This window comes from Saccostrea echinata, unplaced genomic scaffold (genome assembly GCF_033153115.1).
Source record: "Saccostrea echinata isolate AGI-Se365-2 ecotype Australia unplaced genomic scaffold, CSIRO_AGI_Sech_v1 ptg000012l, whole genome shotgun sequence".
Classification (NCBI taxonomy): Eukaryota; Metazoa; Mollusca; class Bivalvia; order Ostreida; family Ostreidae; genus Saccostrea; species Saccostrea echinata.
This window is the reverse complement of record NW_026889761.1, coordinates 14,477,433-14,500,639: the sequence shown is the minus strand read 5'-3', so window position 1 is coordinate 14,500,639 and position 23,207 is coordinate 14,477,433. Positions and strand designations below refer to the sequence as shown.

Here is a 23,207-nt window from a genome sequence, read left to right as displayed (position 1 = left end):
AGATTGACTGGATGCATATTATTTAATTTCTGCATAACTCATGTTAAAGTTACATACATGTACATGTAGGAAATAAGTTAACACAGTTTATATGTTGTAAATCTTCAATCAAATGGTGTGTCACAATTTACAACCAGAGCTAGCTTATTCTCTTTTAGGAATGGATCTGCTTTAATGTCTTTGGAGTTTACCTTGTGTAATGATATAAGCCAGTGGATATTGGCCTGGTTATCTCAGTTGGTAGAGCATTTGACTAGTGATGCAGGTTCCAGGTTCGATTCTCCGTCCAGCCATATATTTTCTTCTTTTCGGTTACATTATTTGGTGCTGTGACCAGTGACCACCCTTGGACTTGCAAGTGAAAGTCCTGCTAGGGGCAAATAAGAACTTGGGTTGTGTTTGTGGGCAAAAACAATTTAAGAAGAGAGAAATGTAATGATTTGGGCCATGGATATTGGCCTGGATAGCTCAGCTGGTACAGCACCTGACTAGTGATGAATTGTCCTGGGTTCACTTCCTGTTCCAGCCATACATTTTCTTCTTTCCCATTACACTTGTATACATATACTTATAGATCTTTGAACCTAAATTTTTATGGAAAGACAATAAAGTGTTTTGGTGTAGATTGATTTGGAAATGTTGAACATGGGAAAAAATATAAGGAACTTCAATTTCAGTTTCCAAAAGGTTATGTTATGATCAATAAATTAGATGTTTGATATTTATATTTTACATGTATTTATAGAATTGGAGATTCTATGGCAAGTTGTATTGCCAGGAAGAATGAAGTCACAGAAAATATAAATGCTGCATCTCTGACTCAAGGATCAAAGATGAAGAGTACACGGTCCCCCTCTCTCTCATATAATAGCGCAGGGGATTTCTCCAGATCCTTCAATGGTGAACATGAGGCCTCTGTCCAGGCGATTATTGACAAAATGCAGACTGGATTAGAGGTACATGTGTCAAATTTTATGGGCATAAAAGTGGATAGTGAAAGTGATAAATGATACTGTAGATCACTAAATTTTCATGACATCTTTTTTTTTTTTTTTTTTTTTAATAAGATAGGTACAGTATATTTAGTATTTATAAGCTGGACAAAATTTTCACGTATTGTGGTTATTGCTGAAAATGAAGTGCTTGTGAATAAAAAAATGATTTACGGTATTTTTGAAAGCTAAAATGCAGTGTAAGAAAAAATGAGAAATTTACGGACTAAAATTACAAGAATACACATGTTTATTATATATAAGTGTCAGAGTTGTTTTTCCTGTAATACTTGTGTAGCCAATTTGATGGAAAGTTTGTTTTCTTTACAAATCTGTTGCAGGAAACCTGGATAAATTTTTTCTTCTAAAGCGATACATATCTAGATTCATGTAACAATATTATATTTAGAGTATGAATCTATAAAAGGTGCATATGTATACTAAACATTGATCAATGACACCTTTTACACTTTCAATTTCAACAAGAATTTACTTTGTTTGCAGAATGGATGGGAAGAGTTTACAAAAGCAGTAATAAAATGTTTTCTTTCTATTCCATATTATACATTTATGTTCTTGTAGCAGTAAATCAAATAGTAACAGTTTGGAAGTTTTAATTTGCATGTTTTTTTTTAAAAAAAACAAATTTGGGGACAAATTGTACCTATTCGATGTCCAATGGTGGTTATGCTCATGTAGTTGCATGTTAATTTATGGTACAAATAAGGCTTATGGCTTTTATAGCAGTTGGTGAGTGATTCCAACATCAGAATACTTGTAAATTTTACAAAACTATTTGATTTATTACATCTGTAGATATATTTTACTTGTAATTCCATTATTTTCATTTATGTTATTTGTACTCCATGGGAATGCTTATTCAAAAAATAGTAATAACTTTCCGAAATTTCATTTTAAGCTCACCTCAGCAAAATTATTATATTAACTCTATTCTAAATCCTTGGTGTTGGCATTGGTACCCATTTTAAATGTACTGCATGGAGCAGGTCCCTTTCCAAAGTATATTAAACTACTTTTTGAAACCCAGCTTGCATTTTTCTTCAGAAGCTGCATCTGATGTACTGTACATTTTCCAATAGTGACCAGGCTCAAGCTTTTGGGAAGATTCATTACCAAGTATCTATAATTCCTGTCCAAGCTTGTATTAAGAATGCTGTCTCTGAGCTAAATTTTCTAGAGGAGTGGAAAGTCCTACCTGGACCAAACTTGTGTGAATGATGAATCTGCGGATGCATAACATCATAGCAGTTTGATGCTACTTTTTCCAGAGGTGTAATTAGTATACTTTTGATGACACTGGCTTAGTTAATATTGAGCATTCCTTGATATAATGGAACTTTTCCTCACATATAAAACATATAGATTACATTGCTTGAGGTGAGCTTTGTAATCTTTGGTTACATTTACATGAACTGTGCATATGGTTCAGACCTGTTTATGTTAACACCTTACTTCGTGCATTATATACTTGGTATATATATAATCTGTGTAACCATGGTAATCATTTAACTGACTGGGGTTTTCAAAGCTCTGCATGACTTCAATCAAAGGTTGAAAGTGTGCTTGGAATAAATATGTGCTGCTGGCTGTCTGTGACCTACTAAAGCCATAAAAAAATAATCAATAGTTTCTCAGGTCAAAAATTTCAAAATTCAATGCGGCAGGCAGTTTTTTTTTTTTTTTTTTTTTTTTTTTTTTTTTTTTAAAGCAGGTATCTTTTTTTCATGTCAGTCATTCAACAAAATGATGATATTAACTGATTCTCACTTTTTGGTTCTCTTAATATACTAATTATAATGTACTCAACTTTGAATTATGTTATTCTAAAAATTTCTTTAAAAGTTAATTAATAAAGGACTGTATAGACTAGAAGAATATTGTTTATCTAATAAAAACGTCTATCTATTATTATTATGAAAAGGGAAATAACTCAATTTTCTTTTTCTACTTGGAAAAATTATAGAAAATTGAGTTATTTCCCTTTTCAATATGTCAATAAAATTGATCATTGCGGCCGTTTTTGACCTGATGCGGTGGTGCCTGAGAAAATATTGATTAATTTTTTTTCGCCTAACTGCAGTATCAATTGTATGTTTATACATGTATGTGTCATTCATTTTCATTACCCTTTGTTGGGTATTTAAGTACAGTTGAATTTTGGTATCTCGAACATGGATATTTTGAATACTATGGATATGTCAAAGTGATCTTGAAGTCCCAAGTGCTTATTTCTTAAGTATTTTACCCTGGATATTTGAATTCTTGGATATCTCGAAGTATTTTCTTGGTCCCGTGAAGTTCGAGATAACGAGGTTTGACTGTATTATACATGTATTTTAAATTAAGGACAGTATATGTGTGTATGTTTATTAACATTCTTCCATCTATCACATGTAGCCAGAAATATTTAAATCCAGTTTCCTACAGTTATTTATTCCTGTCATAGAACAACAATCATCATTTTTGTTTGTTATTTAAGTTAAATTTTCATTTCCATTCATAATCACTTTTTAGAAGCTATACTAGATTTGCTGTTTTTCCTGAATCAATGCTAATGACATGCTTTGTTTATCAAATTAAAATTTATCAGCAGAGTTCAGGTAATTAAAAATAATGCAGTATTTTCCATTTCATATCGTAGATAAAGGACATCAACAGATCTGAAATCATAGACATCTATGAACACAAAATTCAAGGCTATCAGGTGATTACTTTCATAGATTTATATTTATAGTTTATGAAGTTCTTAGTTTCTGATATGAAGCTTACAAGTTAATAGCTCAAATCATGAAATGTTCAAATGAAAGATACACTGAAACTTGTCTTAAATGTACTCCACTGGTTCCATAGAAATTTGCCAAATTAGACAACATTTAAATCAACCGAATTTACTGAAAGAGACTGAGAATTAATAAACACCGTATGAGACAAGATTTCGGAATACGCAACATCCAGATTAGACAAGTTTTACTGTATGTGTATATATATATATATATATATATATATATATATATATATATATATATATATATATATATATATATATATATATATATATATATATATAATTTAATTTTGTTTGTATTCTAGCCTCTGATTGGTTAATATCCAAAAAGGAACACAAATTATTTCTGTATAACCTGGTTTGGTATGGGGACACACCCCCCTGACAACCAGCTGAATCATCTGTATCCATACAATCCTCTCATTTCCAGTCCTCGGGATTCATGGAAAATTCCAGATTTAATAAATGTACCTTTAAATTCAAACAATAATTCGATCTTACCACATGTAACCAAACAACATGGCTGCTATGCCTATGTATCAGTTTTTACCTCCCCTCGATTCCCATCACTTCCGTTACTTCCGTTACTATGGTTGTATTATTGAGCGGCAAATTTGAACTAATAAAAAGTAACGAAATTTTACACCCATAGTTATTTAATGATTTTAAAATTAAATTATAAGGAATGACTCTAATTCTTGGCCAAATTATTCGAGTATAACCTGGTTTGGGTCAGTTTACGCTGTTTTATAATCCGCTTCGCGGATTATAAAGCGTAAACTGACCCAAACCAGGTTATACTCGAATAATTTGGCCAAGAATTAGAGTCATTCCTAATATATATCAAATTTACTATCATGAGATACACATACATGGAATATAATCCTCTGTAAAACACCTATATTTCATAAAGATTAATCACAAGCATTTATTAACTATTTCTTTACAGTATATTTTCAGAGAGTAAAATTACAATGTTAATTTTAAATAAAATTAAATTGAATTTATTTTTTTTTGAACTTACATAACCAAAGATGAAACATGTTTATGTATAAAGTGTAGTAATCCCGATTGTTTCCCTCTTGTTACCTGGATGCTTTTCTTTGAAGACCAGGGAGAATCACCTCCAGGATCTACTTGATGCTAAAACTCTGGCTCTATCTCAGGCAGATAGACTGATCGCCCAGCACAGATCACGACGAGCTCAGAATGAAGCAGGGGTTAGAATAAAAAAAACTTTATAAGAGTTATTTTAATTACATTTACTATTTAGATGATTGTGTTTGTATAGGATAAGATTTTGAAACCCCTAAATCAAATTGACTTAAAATTGTTAAATACAGACCTGTTTAGGGGTATGCTAGATACAGCAGTATGTATATCTGAAAACGTTAGACTCAGTTTGAAGATACATTTGGTCACTATATTATCAATTTATTATAATTGCTGTATTTAATGCTTTCAAAAATACCAAAGCTTATCAAAAATGTATTATGAAATACTGTTTTGAAAAAGCTATCTTTTAAAATGTATGTTTTAGGCTCATAAAATGGGAAAGTTATTGAAGGAATCTGAGTTAAAGTCGGAGGAACACAGAGAACGACTGAATGAGATCATGCTACAGAAAGAAAAACTCAGTTTGGAGTTAGAGCACCTGTCTCAGGAATATCAAAAGTAAGACAAGTACTGGATATTGGTTTTAATTCAGAGAATATCAAATACCCATACAATGTACTCAGAAAGAAAATTTTAAAGAGATTCTTGTGAATGTTTGTTTTTATTTTTGTAAATTCAACTTTTTCTACTTCTTTTAGTCTATAAAACTATATTCAACTCAACTTTCAAGAAGCAAAAACAAGCAAAAACATGCATGAATTTTATAAAGGAGTTTTGGGGATGTAACTTTTTATACGTAATGTATTTATACCCCCTGCAAACGAAGTTTAGAGGGGTATATTGGAATCAGCATGTCTGTCTGTCTGTAGACGAGACTTTGTCTGGACCATTTCTTGGAAACTATTGGAAGGATTTGTCTGAAAATTTGTACACTTATTATTCGCCATATGAAGGTGTGCACCTGGTACTTTCATCATAATTGGGTAATTTTTTTGCATTTTACAGGTGTTTTTTTTTTGTTCAATTTTATTATGTGGTTTTGTCCAGATCTGTTCCCAGAGACTATTGCATAGATTTGTATGAAAATTTGTACACTTATTACTTACCATATGAAGATGTGCACCTAGTATTTTCAACATTATTTGGTAATTTTTCCACATTTTCCAGGTGTTTTTTAGCTCACCTGAGCTGAAAGCTCAAGTGAGCTTTTCTGATCACCTGTTGTCCGTCCGTCTGTCCGTCCATCTGTAAACTTTTCACATTTTCAACTTCTTCTCAAGAACCACTGGGCCAATTTTAACCAAACTTGGTACAAAGTATCCCTGGATGAAGGGGAGTTTAAATTATTAAAATAAAGGGCCAAGTCCCCTTACAAGGGGAGATAATCAAGAAAAGACAAAAATAGGGTGGGGTCATTCAAAAATCTTCTTCTCAAGAACCACCGGGCCAGAAAAACTGAAACTTATGTGGAAGCATCCTGGGGTAGTGTAGATTCTAAATTGTTAAAATCATGACCCCCGGGGGTAGGGCGGGGCCACAATAGGGAATCCAAGTTTTACATTGAAATATATAGGAAAAATCTTTAAAAATCTTCTCAAGAACCACTGGGCCAGAAAAGCTGAAACTTACATTGAAGCATCCTGGGATAGTGTAGATTCTAAATTGTTAAAATCATGACCCCCGGGGGTAGGGAGGGGCCACAATAGGGAATCCAAGTTTTACATTGAAATATATAGGAAAAATCTTTAAAAATCCTCTTCTCAAGAACCACTGGGCCAGAAAAGCTGAAACTTATGTGGAAGCATCCTTGGGTAGTGTAGATTCTAAATTGTTAAAATCATGTCCCCCGGGGGTAGGGCAGGGCCACAATAGGGAATCCAAGTTTTACATTGATTTATATAGGAAAAATCTTTAAAAATTTTCTTCTCAAGAACCACTGGGCCAGAAAAACTGAAACTTATGTGGAAGCATCCTTGGGTAGTGTAGATTCTAAATTGTTCAGACAGGACCCCCCGGGGTAGGGTGGGGCCACAATAGGTATTACAAGGGGGGGGGGGGAAATCTGGTAAAGAACAGCATGGTCAAAGTTGCTCAGTAAGCGATGTGGCCCATGGGCCTCTTGTTTTTTTTTCATTTTTATTGACTTAGTCATTTTGGGTTCATGTCTAAGGTTTGAGACATAGAATCTAGAACATCTGTACAAAAATGTGAACTACAGCTCAAAACTACTCATTAGAACTAAAAAAAAAAATCACAAAGTATTAAAAACAGTTTTTACATTACACAGCAGATAGTGTAAATTCATTTGTCCCTTGGGAGTAATGAGTGGACATGCATCCAGTTAAAGATTAATTAATGAATTAAGTGTGGGAAGCTGTAAGGGCATCTCTGATCAAGCAGGTTTTATCTATATCTCCTGGTAATTAGGCAGAAAGAAATAAAGATCTCTGTTGTCTAAGTCTCTTAATTGTAATTTATGTCTGTCAAAATACATAGTTACTGGAACCAGCCTTTTATTTTTAAAATGAGTTTGATATAAGGTATAAGATCAATTTATTTTGTATAATTTATTATGATATTTTTTTTTCAACAATCAATTTGCAGAGTGTCATGTCTCACGAAGATGACAGATAGTTGCAAACTATTTTTTCAAAAATAAAAAAACACTAATTATTAGTATTGATGTTTTATTAGGCTGCACCTTAGTTTCATTCATTAAAAAAAATATAATGAGTAATTAAATTTTCACTCTAAATGTTTAAGCAAATTGTGAACACCTCTCACATCTAGAAAACATTAGTGATTTGGTACCTTCTCTGAAAAACCCAGTGGGGGGTATTTGTCCATTTTGGACAGTTCTAGTTTGAAGCTATTGTAAATAGAATGTTGTCATTAAAGTAATAGTTATTGTATATTTATTATGGTGTATCCTGATTTATTTGGACGAAGGGGGGTGACGAGTGCGAAGCACGAGTCTCCGCCCCTTCGTCCAAATAAATCAGGATACACCATAATAAATATTCAATAACTTTCTTGTATCATGGCCAATCAAAACGTTAATAATTGTCATGTCACACATTTTCAAGCATGATTTTTAATTACACCAATAAAAATATAGCTTTTCTAAGGTGACCGCATAAATATTCTCTCCTTCCCGCCAGTATTTTTTAATTTGCACATATTATGTGTATGTTCGTGAGAAAGGACGTCGGATTGCAGCTCTCCAACGGATTGTTAATGAAATTCATAAGAAAACCTTTGGATATCAAGGATGAAAAATTCTAAGTTGAAGAAGGGAAATTCAGGTGTTAATCTAAGAAAAAAAATACCTGTTGATCATTTGACATATTCGAGAGCTGTTGCATGAACAAAAACGCTGTGTCAGGGTCAATAACTCTTCATCTATGGATGCAGTGTAGCTGAACTTTATTCTCGTTGAGCAAAGAACACAGCACAGTGAAGATAGTACATCCTGCTAAAACGTTCTATTACAATAGGTGTGATATTTTAAGATATTTATTTTTGGAATTCATGTCAAGAACTTGATTTCTCGTTGCGGTGGATCGAATTTTTGCAGAGTTCCGTAAAACATTTCGTATTTTGGGATACATGTGCACTGTAATTTATGTGAAAGACCTTTATTTCATTGGCAGAAATTTTGTCTTTGTATAGTTAAAAACCCATGTAATTCTGTAATTCAGATTCAAAATACATGTAATCTAAAATGCTGAAATCGCCTTGGTGTTCAATAATTTATTTACACGGCACAGTTTTGCTGGCTCCGCCCATCAGTGTATCTCCAGTTATTGTACACTTGACTTCAAAGGAAAAACACCACAGCCATGATACAATGTTTAAATAATCCCAGTGCTAAAAAAAACCATTTTAAATTCTTTGATTGATTCCTAACTGAAATATGTTGAAAATTTGAGGTTATTGTCCCCCGCTTTTGCGAAAGTGAGGGGACATTAAATCTCATTTGTCTGTCTGTAGGTCTGTCTGTCACAAAAACTTTAACCTTGGTCATAACTTTTGAATGAGAAGAGATAGGGCTTTCATATTTTACATGTACATTACCTGTGACAAGACCTTTCCAAATATACTACAATTTTTGACCCGTGACCTTGAAGTTTGACACTTTTCAAAAAATTTAACATTACTTTGAATTGGTAATAACTTTTGAATGAGAAAAAATCGGGCTTTCATATTATATATGTTTTTACCTGTGAAAGACCTTTCCAAATATTCAATGATTTCTGACCGCTTGACCTTGAAGTTTGACCTACTTTTCAAAAATTTTAACATTGCTAATAACTTTTGATTGGGAGAAGATATAGCATTTACAATTGACATGTGTATTACCTGTTTCAAGACCTTTTCTATTGTATACTCGGGCTTTTGATATTTTTTTTTCACATGTGCATTACTTATGACCAGACCGTTCGGATTTTATTATGATATTTGACCTCATGACCTTCATCTTGAAGTTTGATGTAGTTTTGAGAAGCTATAATCTCTGCAATAACTGTTATTAATTCAATAATTTATATCTTTTTTATGTAATGCACAGACAAGACAGGACACACAGTCAAGACATTTACAATATGCCATAAATAATGGCATCCCAACCACTAAGACACCGAAAGTGGGGGACCACAATTCTTTGAATTTGCTTGTTGAAATAGATATTCAAGCAAGATCATGTTATGTATATTTAGATTTGTCGATACATATTTACTGACTATGTGCTTTAAATAGCCCAGTGCTCTCGAGAGAGTGAGGGGTCAATATTTACAAGATTTATTTATGTACGTCAGAGAAGGACCTCTTGTAACAGGTGTCTTTTTTTTTTCTGTAGATTAGAACACATATCAGAGGAGCATCAACAACTGACAGCAGCCTATTCAGATATAACACAGCGGTAAGCATGGAGTTATATACATGTTACTTTCTCTTTTGAGGATTTATGGAGTTATCCATGTTACTTTCTCTTTTGAGGATTTTAGGGTAAAATAAAGTATCCCTATTTCAAAATAAATTAAGCTCATCTTAAAATTATCTTATCATTTAAGAAGTATTTCCATTTATCTGTTGAAGAAACCTGTATATAGAAATGATTTTTTAAAGGTAGATTTATTTATAAGTGTAACTGTTTATTTAAGGTATGAGTCTTCTCAGAAATCCCTGTTGTCTCTCAAACAAGAGCTAAAAACTTTGACAGAAATGCATGAGATTTTACAGAAACACAATGTATCACTGAAACAGCAGCATGACTTGTAAGTGAAGCTTTTTTGTACATTTAAATTAATTCACAATTGTGTAAAATTCTTCTTGCTTCAATATGCAGATTCAAATAAAAAATAAAGAGTTAAAAGACTTAAGAAAACTTTATGAGTCCTTTAAAAGACATATGAAACCTTTATGAGTCTTAATATTAGATTCATTCTGCTAAGACTTGGTCTGATGTGGTTAAGTTTTGTATATTTTGCTTTATTTCATATTATTATAACTTCTGATGAATTCTCAGTTGGATTTATGGTGTGATTCATACTACATCATGAGAATTTTCTTCTTTAAAGGGCATCTGAACAATCATCCAAACTTCAAGAGGAGAGAAAAAATTTATCAAAACATTTGAAAGAGAAAGAAGGAAAACTTCAAGGTATTTGATTATTATTTCATTGGTTATTTGTGTTTATAGATATGACAAAAAATAAAAGAAAAAGACACGAAATGAGAGGATGCAATAAAAAAGAAAATCAGGCACAACATTAAAAGAATTTTTGTTTGTAATGCATGATTTTTATACACTTGCCTTTAGACAGGACATGTAATAGTATGGCATTCATTTCTGTCAGTCTGTCTGTTAGCTTTTTCATGTCCATGGCAGTATTTTTACAACACTCTTCCTGAAAGGAAGGGAAGGAAATCACAAGTTTTGCCACACTTCTGATATTCTGTCATGCTGTGAAAAAATATCACTTTGATATTCTTTAACACTGTGGCTAAATACCACTTTTATTCATATTCAATAAATGAATTTTGAAAATGTATTGTACTATTTGTTCTAATTAATAAATACAGCATAGCAGATGCGCATCAAGCATTATGAATGGAAAAATCATTGAGATCTTTGTACTAAGGTTGATATCATTTTCTTCCTTGCATATTCATCTATTTATGAAGATTAAACAATTATGATGAACAAATCATGTGCCATAGCAGTGCACTTTATTATCACATTTCCTTACCCTCAGTTTTGAAAACTTTCTAAAATTTGGGATATATAAATGTGGTTTATTAATTTGAACTATTTCAAGCATTTTAGGCTTATGAGTTTGTTAAAAAAAATTGCTGAAATATGCCTCTAGCAAATGTTTTCTTTTTTACAATAGAATTAACAAAAAATTACACCAAGTTAGAATCCAAATATGAGAAGACAGAGAAAGAGAGGACAGAACTGGAAATAGGGTTGGATAACCTTAGAGACACGGTCAACAAGACAGAGCAGGCAAAGAAACAGCTTCAACAAAAGGTATAATATACAGAGTCAAACTTAGAGACCAGGGCCCCATTTTACTAAAGAACACAACTAAGATCAAAATGTTATTATGCAAATAACTTTCATATTTGCATTACTTTGAAAATGGTTTTAATCTTTCTGGAAAGATTTTTAAAAAAATATATTTTTATGCAAAAATTTTTTAACAGAAACGTAAGGTTTGTAAGATTTTACAATCAACTAAAGTTTTTAGTCTTAGTCGTAAGTTCTTTTGTAAAATGGGCCCATGGTCAACAAGACAAAGAAACAGCTCCAACAACAGGTATAGTATCCTCTAATACCGACTCAAACTTAGAGACATGGTCAACAAGACAAAGAAACAGCTCCAACAACAGGTACAGTATCCTCTAATACAGACTCAAACTTAGAGACATGGTCAACAAGACAAAGAAACAGCTCCAACAACAGGTACAGTATCCTCTAATACAGACTCAAACTTAGAGACATGGTCAACAAGACAAAGAAACAGCTCCAACAACAGGTACAGTATCCTCTAATACAGACTCAAACTTAGAGACACAGTCAACAAGACGAAGAAACAGCTCCAACAACAGGCATAGTATCCTCTAATACAGACTCAAACTTAGAGACACAGTCAACAAGACGAAGAAACAGCTCCAATAACAGGTATAGTATCCTCTAATACAGACTTAATCTTAGAGACAAGGTTAACCAAAAGATAATTTTCATCATATGGTATTAACAACTTTGTGAAGTGAAGGAAGTTATTAACAACTTTGTTAACTGAAGGAAGGTGAGTATCGGATCATTTTTTGAAATGTTTAATGCATAGTCAAAGTTTTTTTTATGCCTCCGTATCAAAGATTCGGGGGTATATAGTTTTTGCCCGTCCGTCCGTCTGTCTGTCTAGCTGTCTGTCTGTTTGTCCTCAAAAACTTTAACCTTGCCCATAACTTTTAATTGGTTGGAGCTATGGCTTTCATATTTCACATGTGTATTCCTTGTGACAAGACCTTTCTTTGTGTACCACCATATTTGACTTTTTGACTTTGACCTTGGAGTTTGACCCAGTTTTGCAAAATTTTACCAAACTTTAACCTTGGCCATAACTTTTGAACGATTGGTGCTTCTGCTTTTTATATTTCACCTGTGTATTTCTTGGGAGATGACCTTTCCTTGGGCACCATTAATTTTTGACCATTTGACCTTGACCTTGATGTTTGACATTCTTTTGAAAAAAACTTTAACCTTCTGAGTTTTCCTTATCTATTCAATGGTTGCTGCTAGGGCATTCATATTTCACAGGTTTATTCCTCGAGACAAGACCTTACTTTGGGTACCAACATATTTGATTTGCATTTGAGAAAGTTTAACCTTTCTTATAAGTTGCCATACGGGTTTCACAAACACATCTTGTTTTTTTTTTTTTAAATTATGATTGTCATACAGTAAGAGCAACACTCAGAACTACATATGTGACCTTTATTTTCATGTATGGTCCTGTATTGTACACGTAGTGGTTATTGAAAATGAAAGATTGTGAAGTTTTGAGATGCTATATTACTGTAACAGTATATTCTTTACAGGTTTCAGCATTGGAATTGGTGTGTAAGCAACATGAAGCTGACTTGCTGTCTAAGGATGAGCAGATCAAGGATCTGAGGACTAATCTAGAGAAACACACACAAATAGCAGCTCTTATACACAGTCTGAGTAGTGGCAAGTCTGAGTCAGGGGCCAGTGTTACCAAGTGAATAGAGTGGACATCTCTGAAAAGAAAAATAGATCTGGAACTAATGAAATAATTACTCAGGACAAGGCTATATGATATTTTCACTCATCAAAGCTGTGTTAGTGTGATTGTCCTGTATTTATTAAGTTTTAGTTGTGATATTTTTATGCAGAGTGCCAGTATCAATCAGTAAATAATAAATACATGATATAGAAAGCAGGTCATGGATGTAAATGTAAGTTACATGGTACATGTATTAATAGACAGCTTAATAGCTGACAAGCTAAAACTGATTGTCTCATAACATACAGGACTTAAATCCATAAATACTTTATTTCTACATGAGTGATACATGTATAATGCACATTAATTATGAAAATGTGTAATTTTTTAAAGTGAAAATTACCTAGAAAGTTAGTGAATTCTACTTTTAATAAAAACATTATTTTAAAGTACTGGAAATTTAGAATTTTTTTTGAAGTTGTATAATGCAAGTGCTGTCCACTTTATTTTTTGTTTATAATATAACTGAAAGGTATCCAGTAATGCTGGATATGCACTATTGTTATTGATAATATTTAAATGCACTACTAGGCTCAGACACAGGAAGAAGGACAAAATTTCATTTACAATTTTGTTTCTGTTTATATATAAATGCCTCTCCCTCTCATCCACCTGTGATTTACAGGTCTTTTTTAAACAATATTCTCTCTCTATCATGTACCAACAATTTATTTAGTATTAACAAGATGATTTGATGGTAGATACATTTCATATATATTTTATTTATTAATATTACTTTCTATAGTTAATTTTTTGCGGGGGGGGGGGGGGGGGGTGATTAAGGAAATCCGAGATATAATGTTCAATAACATGCTATTTATGTCTTTTAGGTAATGATTCACAAGTTAACATGGCTCATTATTTGTGATTATTTATATGCATATATTTTTAATTGCATGGATTTATTTTTTTACAGATACAAAAACTTTTAGATTCTGATGGAGAATAAAAGTTTTGTACAGCAACATTTCTTATGTTTTCATGGGAAAAAAAAAACAAAACAAAAAAACAACTAATTTTGACATTTCGGTGCCAGCTGCTGAGCATTTAACCCGGTTTGAGACATTGGTTGGAACAATGATAGTTAATAACTAATACATATAATAACTAATAATATGAGGATACTTATGACTTGTCAAAATTGGGATTGTCAATAATCATATATCCTTAAAAAGTTTTAAGTAAAGCTGGTTAAATATATAAATAATGTTTGGAGCCGATGTTTAAGTGGATATACCAGTTTCGATATCGTAATATTGAAAATTTCTATGTTATTTGAAACCATTTAATAGCAATTTAATTCTTATAGTTTGAGAATCTTTTTGTCAGATGTGAATTTCCACGTGATGTCAAGGTTTTATGTTACCTTGGAATTTTCTGTTTGTGTATGATTAATTTACACGTCCATTTGATAATAAATAAGTTTATTTGTTTGGTTTTTATAATACGAACACCAGCTTCTTGATCTGCATGGATTTGATTAATAGTTGAGGGGAAAAACACTCTCATAATGAAATTTATCAATTAAATCGTTATTTTTGTTTTAGAGGGAAGCTGATTGAAGGAAGTAGGAAGTATGGAAAATGATTCACGTAATAAACTTACTACATTAACTAGTATTTACTGTATGTGCTTGTTCCACATATCAGTGTGTCGCTGATAAAAAAAACAAGTGTACGAAGAACTTTTCCGACAAGACACTATTTTTGACGCGCAGATCATTAAAACCCCAGCTTATGAATGTAAATTTTCATTAATATGTTTTCTAAGATGAACCGAAAATTACCTGATTATGTCTTTAAATGTCAGAGAAATAAATGAAATGTATTAAAATGCGGATTTAATCTATAAGCTAACGCTAGTCATTGAAATTGAGATTTCTTTGTAAATAGAGGTACTGTTTATAAGGAGGTATATTATAAGGTCACAAAAAATTCCCGATCGATAGCTTGCTGTCCTACTTTCGGTTTGATATATATTGATAAATTAGCTGTCGTACGAACAGGTGAGAATATATACATTGTAACTTTTTGTTCAAATAAGCTGTTTGCCTATATTCACATTTTTTTTTAAAATAAAATAAATAGTAGATGCATAGTATGTTCGTGTAATATAATACTAGTATTCTATATTTTTGATGATGCAAGTGGTGGATCCCCGGGGAGCGGTTTGAAGTGTTTAATTCACAAATAAATTTACATGCAGCATGACAGTGGGTAAGAAAAATGGCTCGTACCAGTTCTCGTATCTCTGGAAGGCATGTGACTGGCTAATGGGATTCAAAGAATGTGTAGACGTCAGACGAATTGTGGAGGAAACTTGGTTAAAGGTCACAAATCAGGAGTATACGTTTGAACGGAAGGCTATAGGAAGCTTTGGGGATGGTATAGAATACAGAAGAAATAACATTGATGATTTGGTGATATTTAGAAACACCTGCGTTTTGGCTGAAGATGACCAATGGAATCCTTCGATTGAAAAAGAGACGGTGTTTCTTGCAGAGTACACAGGAACTGGATATTGTATGTTAAAGTATATATCTGGTCCAGTTTTTTCGGGAGAATTATTTTATGCTAACAAGGAACGCCATGTGTACTTTTCTAGCTCACTATTTGTTAAGAAATGCCTGGAACTTTCGTCCAGCAACTCGTGTTCTGAGGGACCAGTCATTGTGGCAGGGGGACAGAGAACTGTATGCGCACTACCCGTCATTGGCTGGCCACCAGCAGCCAAAGAATGGAAAACTAGAGACCGCTGTCGATACTGGCCGACTCCTGAAACTATTAAAAAAGTTATACAAGACGGCTGTCAATGTGTACCAACTGGTCACCCGTCCTCTGATACCAAAATTCACGAATGGCAGCTGTGTTTTTCAGTTGCCGAATGCACCCTGGTTCATTCAATGGACCACGCAACTTTTACACTTTACCAAATCATCAGAATTTTTATTCACGAACGTTTGAACAGTTTTGAAGGTTGTGATGATTTCATATCCTCATACATGATTAGAACTCTGATGTTTTGGGTGTGCGAGGACAAGCTTCCGAATTTTGTCAGCGGTGGCAATTTGAAAGAGAGCATCCAAACATGTCTCTCACAACTAGAAGAATGGATTAGAAAAGAGTTTGTTCCACATTACTTTATCCCAGAAAGAAACCTTATTGAACGGAAGCTGAGACCACTCCAGAAGGCTTTTATTCTTGAACGATTATTAACACTCAGAAGCGAACTTTTGACAGAGGTATTGAGTTGCCCTTCTTTCGAGGGAGTGAAAAATGATGTCTCCGCAGATCCCCCCAAATCTGTCGATGTTCTAGATCTGTCACCTGAAGATCTACAAGCAAGATGCGAATTTGTTTTCTTTGAATACATTGGGGATAGCTACTTCAGTGCTATGTGTTGGTCTAGAGCACAACTTTTTATGCAAAATGTTGAAAAAGCTCTCGACTCGGATACATTAAGTGATATTCAGCGAGATACATTAAAACAGATGTATTACAAGTTGGTAAACGCAGCAGGGAAAATAGCTTATCGAATTGTCCAGAATTCTCACACTAATAGAAGGAGGTATCTGATGCTTTGTTTATCGGAGGCCTTTTTAAGGATAGGATGCGCCAGTGATGTGACCAGTGGAAGATTATCTCTTGCTTCCTTTTACTTCTGCACTGACAAAATAAGAAGATGCATTATGGTCACCAACTTAGCATTGCAAAACATATTGCCTTTTACCGTATACCTTCGGGATTTCAGACACGTATCAAATAATACAGGCCGCAGAGAGCTTTACCAAAGTGCGATTTCCTCGGATGATCTTCCTCTGTCTGAGAAAATGAAACGAGGGTGTGTGGTTGACATTGAAATAATAAGGTCATCATATTTGTGGCCAAAGGCAATGGAACTTGAGATGCAGATTCACGACCTCCATACTAGATTGATCAAAGTACCAGCTTTAGTCTACCTACATTTCTTAAGATTTTTGAGTTTTGAGATGTCAAATAGCATTGAAATGAAAATGGAGGCATTAACAAATCTGTCAGCCATCGTTTACGACGATGAACACAATAATGGTTCATTTCTGACATACAACATCATAGGCATTTGTCAACAGAGAGCTGGGAACTACTCTGAAGCAGTTGAGATGTTCTGTGAGAGTGTTAAGGCAGCAAAGGGGTGTGATTGGATAAATAAAAATAAGAACCCGGGACTCTTACGAATTGGGATTCTACTAAATAAGCTCCTAAGAGAAGAGAGACATTAATTTGACAGACGAGTTTCAGAAAGAAAAAAAAATTGTCAAAAAGAATGGAACTTTTTTAGTTAAATAATTTTGGGGCATATTTACATTTTCCATTTTTACTCGAAGAAGCAGTTAATTGTCTATGATATTAAAAAGCCCGGTCTTTGATTTATCGAGGGGAATGGTTGTAGAAAGTGTTGAAAAGTACGTTTTGATGCTGTTGATTTTGGTAAATTTTGTGATTTCAAGTTTTCTAAAAGTGCCTTGCCGTTTTTAAGTATTCACAATAGATTAACACCACTTATGGAATAGTACTTTTGAAGGAATAGTACTTTTAAAGTTTCTCCTTCAATTTTGCCTGGCCGAAAGCTCAGTCGGTAGAGCGCTCGCTTCGTGATCTGAAGGTCGTATGTTCGAATCACGGCTGCGACTGACCTAAGTCGATAAAAAAATAAGTAGCAACTGTTCCTTCACCAAGCGCTCGGCACATGGAAGTGAAAATTGCGGGTCCTTCGGATGAGACTTTAAAAACCGAGGCTCCTTGTCACGATAGGCGTCGGCACGATAAAGAACCCTCACTGCTCAATGGCTGTAAGTGCCGAGTAAAGGTCTAAATTTGAAGCCCTTCACCGCGGTATATGGTGACGTCTCTATATGAGTGAAAAATTCTCGAACTGGACATAAATCAACAATCGATCAATGATGCCTGTTAATAATTTCATGAGGAGTAAATAAATAAGCTTGGTAGAACATTTACTAGAACCCGATATATGTCTTTGAAAGAATTTCGAATCCAGTATAGATTTGGTAAATCGATATCAATTTGGTTGTTTGGAATATCATTGATATTTGTATACTTGTATACATAAATCCATTAAATGGGAAAGGGAAAGTTGAAGATGGAAAAGTTGAAGTCAGTCCGTTTGTCACAGTTTAGTTCAGTTATTGATGGCCATTGCCGTATATAGTCAGTAAATATCTCATTACCTTTTAACTATTTAAATATTTCTAAACTGAATGATCAATAAGATATGCACATTTTCCCAAGTTTCCGATCTGAATTTTGAGGGAAATTTCCCGGGGCGTCATTACATCGAATCCAATTAAAGAAGAAAAGCTATAAGATATTAATGGAAATGAAAATATTGGTATAACATTTGATAAAACCATAAATAGTAAATATATTTTAAATTTCATCAAACGTAGAAGGAATGAGTTGTGGTAGATTTATTCATAAAATAAGCACATTCGTTTCCACTGATTATCCCCGTCTTCGATGGACATGAAATTTTCCAGGGCATCATTGCAATGATCCCGAAGTAAGCATGAAGTTATGTACGTACATGCAAGAGAAAATATCGAATAGTGAATTTCCTATGTTAATTTTTTCAGATAAGTGCACACACATACATAAATTCTAAGTTTTCACATTTTACTAAAGCTGTACATATTTGAGCTTTCAATAAAATTTGTTTCTTACTAAATGAAATATTTACATTATTATTTATCTCATATATATTTCAAAATATGGGAGTTGTGGAAGGTAAATTAATAAATATTTAAATTATTTATTAAATGCGACCCCCCCCCCAACAAAACAAAAATAAAATAAAATAATAAATAAATAAATAAATAAAAATAATAAACGACGGGGTAACGTGTACTTACTTCAAATGCTCGATATCCTTCATTCACTGCAGGATATTTAACAAAACACAATCGGAAGTATCTCCTCTTCCTCTCACACTCATCAAGTGTCAGTAGAAACTATCAAGGCATATTGGCATTATTCTTACATGAGTGGCAGAAATTCACGAGCAATACCCCGCTCCCTCTAGAGAAAGAAAGAGAGAAAGTGAGGGAGAAGCTTGATTGCATTGCCTACAATGTCAGTTTTTAGTTGTGCATAAAATTTTAAAATGACTTTTACATTTTAAAGTATACTTGGTTTATTCCTTGATTAATTACTGTACTGTATCGAGCTGGAAAATCTGAGAAATACTCTGTTGCACGTGGGTTTTTTTCCCCCTAGAACATGAAAAACTGATGTATTAATACAAGAAATCCACTGTTTGGAAATTAATTGAAATCTCGGAAAATATTTATATCAAGCCTCCAATAGAAGCATGAATCATTTGTAATTTTTAAGTGTTTTATTACAATTACCTGTTATAACACGTTTTATATACTTACTATTTATTTATCTATTATGCTCACTCTCATTTTGTTACACCTTATACACATACATATACATATACTGTATAAATGTTTACTTATTGCTATATGTACTCTGAAGTGTCGTATTGAAAAGAAAAATAAAGAACGTGAACTTGATAAATTTCAAGATTTTAATTTCTTTATGTTTTTTATTTGTCTTTTTAACTCTCTCTACTCCGAACAATTCTAAAACTTCCTAAATTATACAATTTATATAATCCATTATTAATATGATTATTTAGAATTACATTTAAAATAATGTTTATAAAAGTTAAAATAAAAAACATTAGATATGACAGTGAAAATTTTTTCAAGGTTTAAAATATATCATTAGTTTAGTGTAAACTTCCTAATCTAAATTAAATCCAACATATAATACATTTTAATTGTATTTTTCAGAGTGTACATAAATTGCATGCTACATATAATTGAAAAATGTTAATTCTAAAAATATTAGCTATGGATGATAGCAGTTGGATGTTGCTAACGTATAATTAAAGTAGGAACGAAATCAGATTAAATTCTGTAAAGAATTGAATATAGACATAGACTAAGGAAGAATAAAATAAATAAAAAAAGCTGAATGCATTATTATGACGTTGAATTATTGAGGTACATACTACATGTATATAATTACAAATTCTATATCTAACACATTTAAAACGGGTACGATGTCATCTAGTCTGGAGACCATCATTGATTATCTATAGCTACAGGTTTTGCTGGAGGAAATTATTACACACCACGATATAAGCATCTTGTACTCTTTCATAACGACCATGCATCATTTTTCATAATCAAGGCTCGTAAGGTCATTTGTATAAATCCATGAACCTGTGCACTGGACAAGTACATTCTGAGGGTGGTGAAAATGTAAACATTGCTCAGGTGAATAAACTTTCCATGAAAATGCACCGTAAGTACAAAATCAAGAAATCTTTGTCTCATATTCAGTTCATTTTTCTAAGGCCTCCTCTGATGCAGAATTTAACCAATCAGTTAATTTATAAAAAAAAGTCATAGACTTTCATTTTTGATTTAGAGCACATTAATTACAGATATCTATATAACCTTACAAATATTGATTTTACATTCTATGCTATCTAGTTAGTCTAAAAATTCATCAATATTTTGTCTTCTATTTTAATGTTAATTCACTTTTTAGAGGGCCACTCGACCTTCCGAATACTGATTTTACTCTCGATGGGATGCGTGTGTTTGTCTCAGAACTGTGCTATACCTCTCTGGACAAATGGATGCAGTGTTCCACTTAAGCTGCCATTCTTCTATAAGGATAAATTTACGATTCCATGTAACCATCATGATGTGTGCTACCATTGTGTACGTAAAACATATATATAATCCACTATCTATGTCCTCTTAGGTAATCAGTATTAGTCGTTATCATTATAACGCCTTAGGAGTTTTAGAAAAAAAATGTAAATAGAAAAAAAAGTTAAAATGTTGACGTTAAGAAACTTTATCGACATTACAAGGAACACCAAATTAATGTAATACAATCAAAACAACATTTATTTAATCTTGAGTTATTATCAATGTTTGGTGCACAATTCTTATAATTTGTGATATTTGATTTTGGAAAGTTCTTGTTTTACATCCATTCGAAAATTTTTCACTCACATAGAGACGTCACCAAATACCGCTGAAAGGCTTCAAAGAGCCATAGCGCATTTGATAGGCATTATCGCCTACTATACTAGTGATTTTTTAAATTGATTGTTTAACCAAAATTTTGTCATACAATATTAGTTTATACATACGTAAAACCAAACCACACAATAATGATATTTCAATATTGATAGTTCCTTCATATGATAAATATAAAATTTATCCAGTTTGTATGGAGTGTATAGTAAATATTGAGGTATCCACCTAAAGATGACAAACTTAACCAGAAAAACAACTTTTGAATAATTTTATTTGGATATGACTGCACTTCATTACATTTAGATAATTTTGGTTAAAGGTGGTCTTCATATTGAAAATGATGAAAATATATATTCAAATTTTCTTCTCATATAATCGTAAGATTTAGCAATCTGCCTTAAATTTATCCATTCGACGTCATTGACTTCGTTGGCGCAGTGGTATGATTGCTGGAATGTAAATATGGTGATTGCGAGTTCGAGCCCCACATTTTTCCATTTATGCTTTTTAAATTTTTTTTCTTTGTATATCTTTTCTACGTTTTTCTTTATTACGTTTTATAATATACATAATTTCAGGAAGATATAATATACACATTACACTTTGAAAGTATCTCTGGAAAAGACAGTCCTAAACTATTTTATTAAAGTCATATATGGCGTATTTAACTAAAATTGAAAAGATCTTTCTGTTTGTTTTATTACTTTATATAAAGATAGGACTTTCCTGTAACTTACACAATTAAAATCAATCACGTTTCACTGGTATTAGAAATTTAACACAATATCCGATTTATTTAACGACTCCGCATTTAATTAACAGACACAGTTTAAAATCAATTTAACTATGGAAACATTAGGTTATTCAAGTTCAAAATCGGTGAAAATTTTTATTTGAACGTAAAAAACATATATCACGTTTATCTTCACTCAATCTCGTATTTTTATTTTATTTTTTTTTTAAGCTCAGATACGCCATATATAGCTTTAAAGTTTGTAAATTCATAGCTACTTGTTTTATTTTTATTGATTTTCTAAATCTTTTGTCTCAGAATTAGAGCATTGAACCAATTAAATGAATGTCATTTGACATACTTGCAACTACGAAAATATAATACTCGTCCTCAAACCATATTACATAGTTTGATCTTGAATTGAAAAGGTATATCTATAAATAGAAACAGGTGATTTCCTTTTAAATTCTTGAGTCGGCCGTGTCGTCGGAGAGGCAGCTATGGCTCTTTAGACATAGACGTACTCGGCACTTAGGGCTATTGAGCAGTGAGGGTTCTTTATCGTGCAAACATCTATCGTGATATGAGACCTCGCTTTTTTAGGTCTCATCCGAAAGGCCCATGACTTTCACTTCCAATACCAGACACTTGGCGAAGGAACAGTCACTACCTATGTTTACGTCTTACATTTGATGCGGCGCGGCGACCGATATTCGAACCCAGGGCCTCCCGATCATGAAGCGAACGCTCTACCACTAGGATGTTCAAACGAAATCTTACATAAATGCATATATCACTTATACTTTTATCTATTTGCTACTTCTGCTTGAGTCTGTAGATTTTTTTAAAGCTTGAAAATAACAATGTATTCTACTTTTTTTTAATGTTAATCATATACGGTACCAATATTGATGCACCAGATGCGCACTTCGACAAATTATGTCTCTTCAGTCTCTTCAGCCTAAACTTGGAAATACAAAATATTATGTAACGGGAGAGAGAAAAATGCAGCGGGTCAGACCGGGATTCGAACCCGGGCCCCCTGAATCTCCAGTCAGGTGCTCTACCAACTGTGCTATCTGACAACCGGCGATCATATCCGTCTGATCGCCACAATTAA

At 32.8% G+C, this 23,207-nt stretch overlaps 2 protein-coding genes across 3 annotated transcripts in view; both read left to right on the top strand.

The window, feature by feature from the left end:
• Nucleotides 1–13,982, top strand: part of LOC133185406 (protein CIP2A homolog) — a 31,054-nt gene extending 17,072 nt beyond the window's left edge. Inside the window, exons 15-24 of one of the 2 annotated variants that reach the window (XM_061320586.1) lie at nt 746–956; nt 1,497–1,523; nt 3,655–3,717; nt 4,908–5,018; nt 5,339–5,472; nt 9,773–9,835; nt 10,077–10,190; nt 10,494–10,576; nt 11,310–11,449; nt 13,024–13,982. In XM_061320586.1, the coding sequence (XP_061176570.1) occupies nt 746–956; nt 1,497–1,523; nt 3,655–3,717; nt 4,908–5,018; nt 5,339–5,472; nt 9,773–9,835; nt 10,077–10,190; nt 10,494–10,576; nt 11,310–11,449; nt 13,024–13,191 (1,114 nt within the window). In that variant the 3' untranslated portion in view covers nt 13,192–13,982. The remainder of the gene's footprint in view (nt 1–745; nt 957–1,496; nt 1,524–3,654; nt 3,718–4,907; nt 5,019–5,338; nt 5,473–9,772; nt 9,836–10,076; nt 10,191–10,493; nt 10,577–11,309; nt 11,450–13,023) is intronic. The other variant, XM_061320587.1, reaches the window with a different exon arrangement.
• A 1,453-nt stretch (nt 13,983–15,435) lies between these two features.
• LOC133185994 (uncharacterized) lies at nt 15,436–17,557 on the top strand. Its single transcript, XM_061321276.1, has one exon. The coding sequence runs from the start codon at nt 15,439–15,441 to the stop codon at nt 17,488–17,490; it is 2,052 nt and encodes a 683-aa protein (XP_061177260.1). The 5' UTR covers nt 15,436–15,438; the 3' UTR covers nt 17,491–17,557.
• Nucleotides 17,558–23,207: the final 5,650 nt, after the last annotated feature.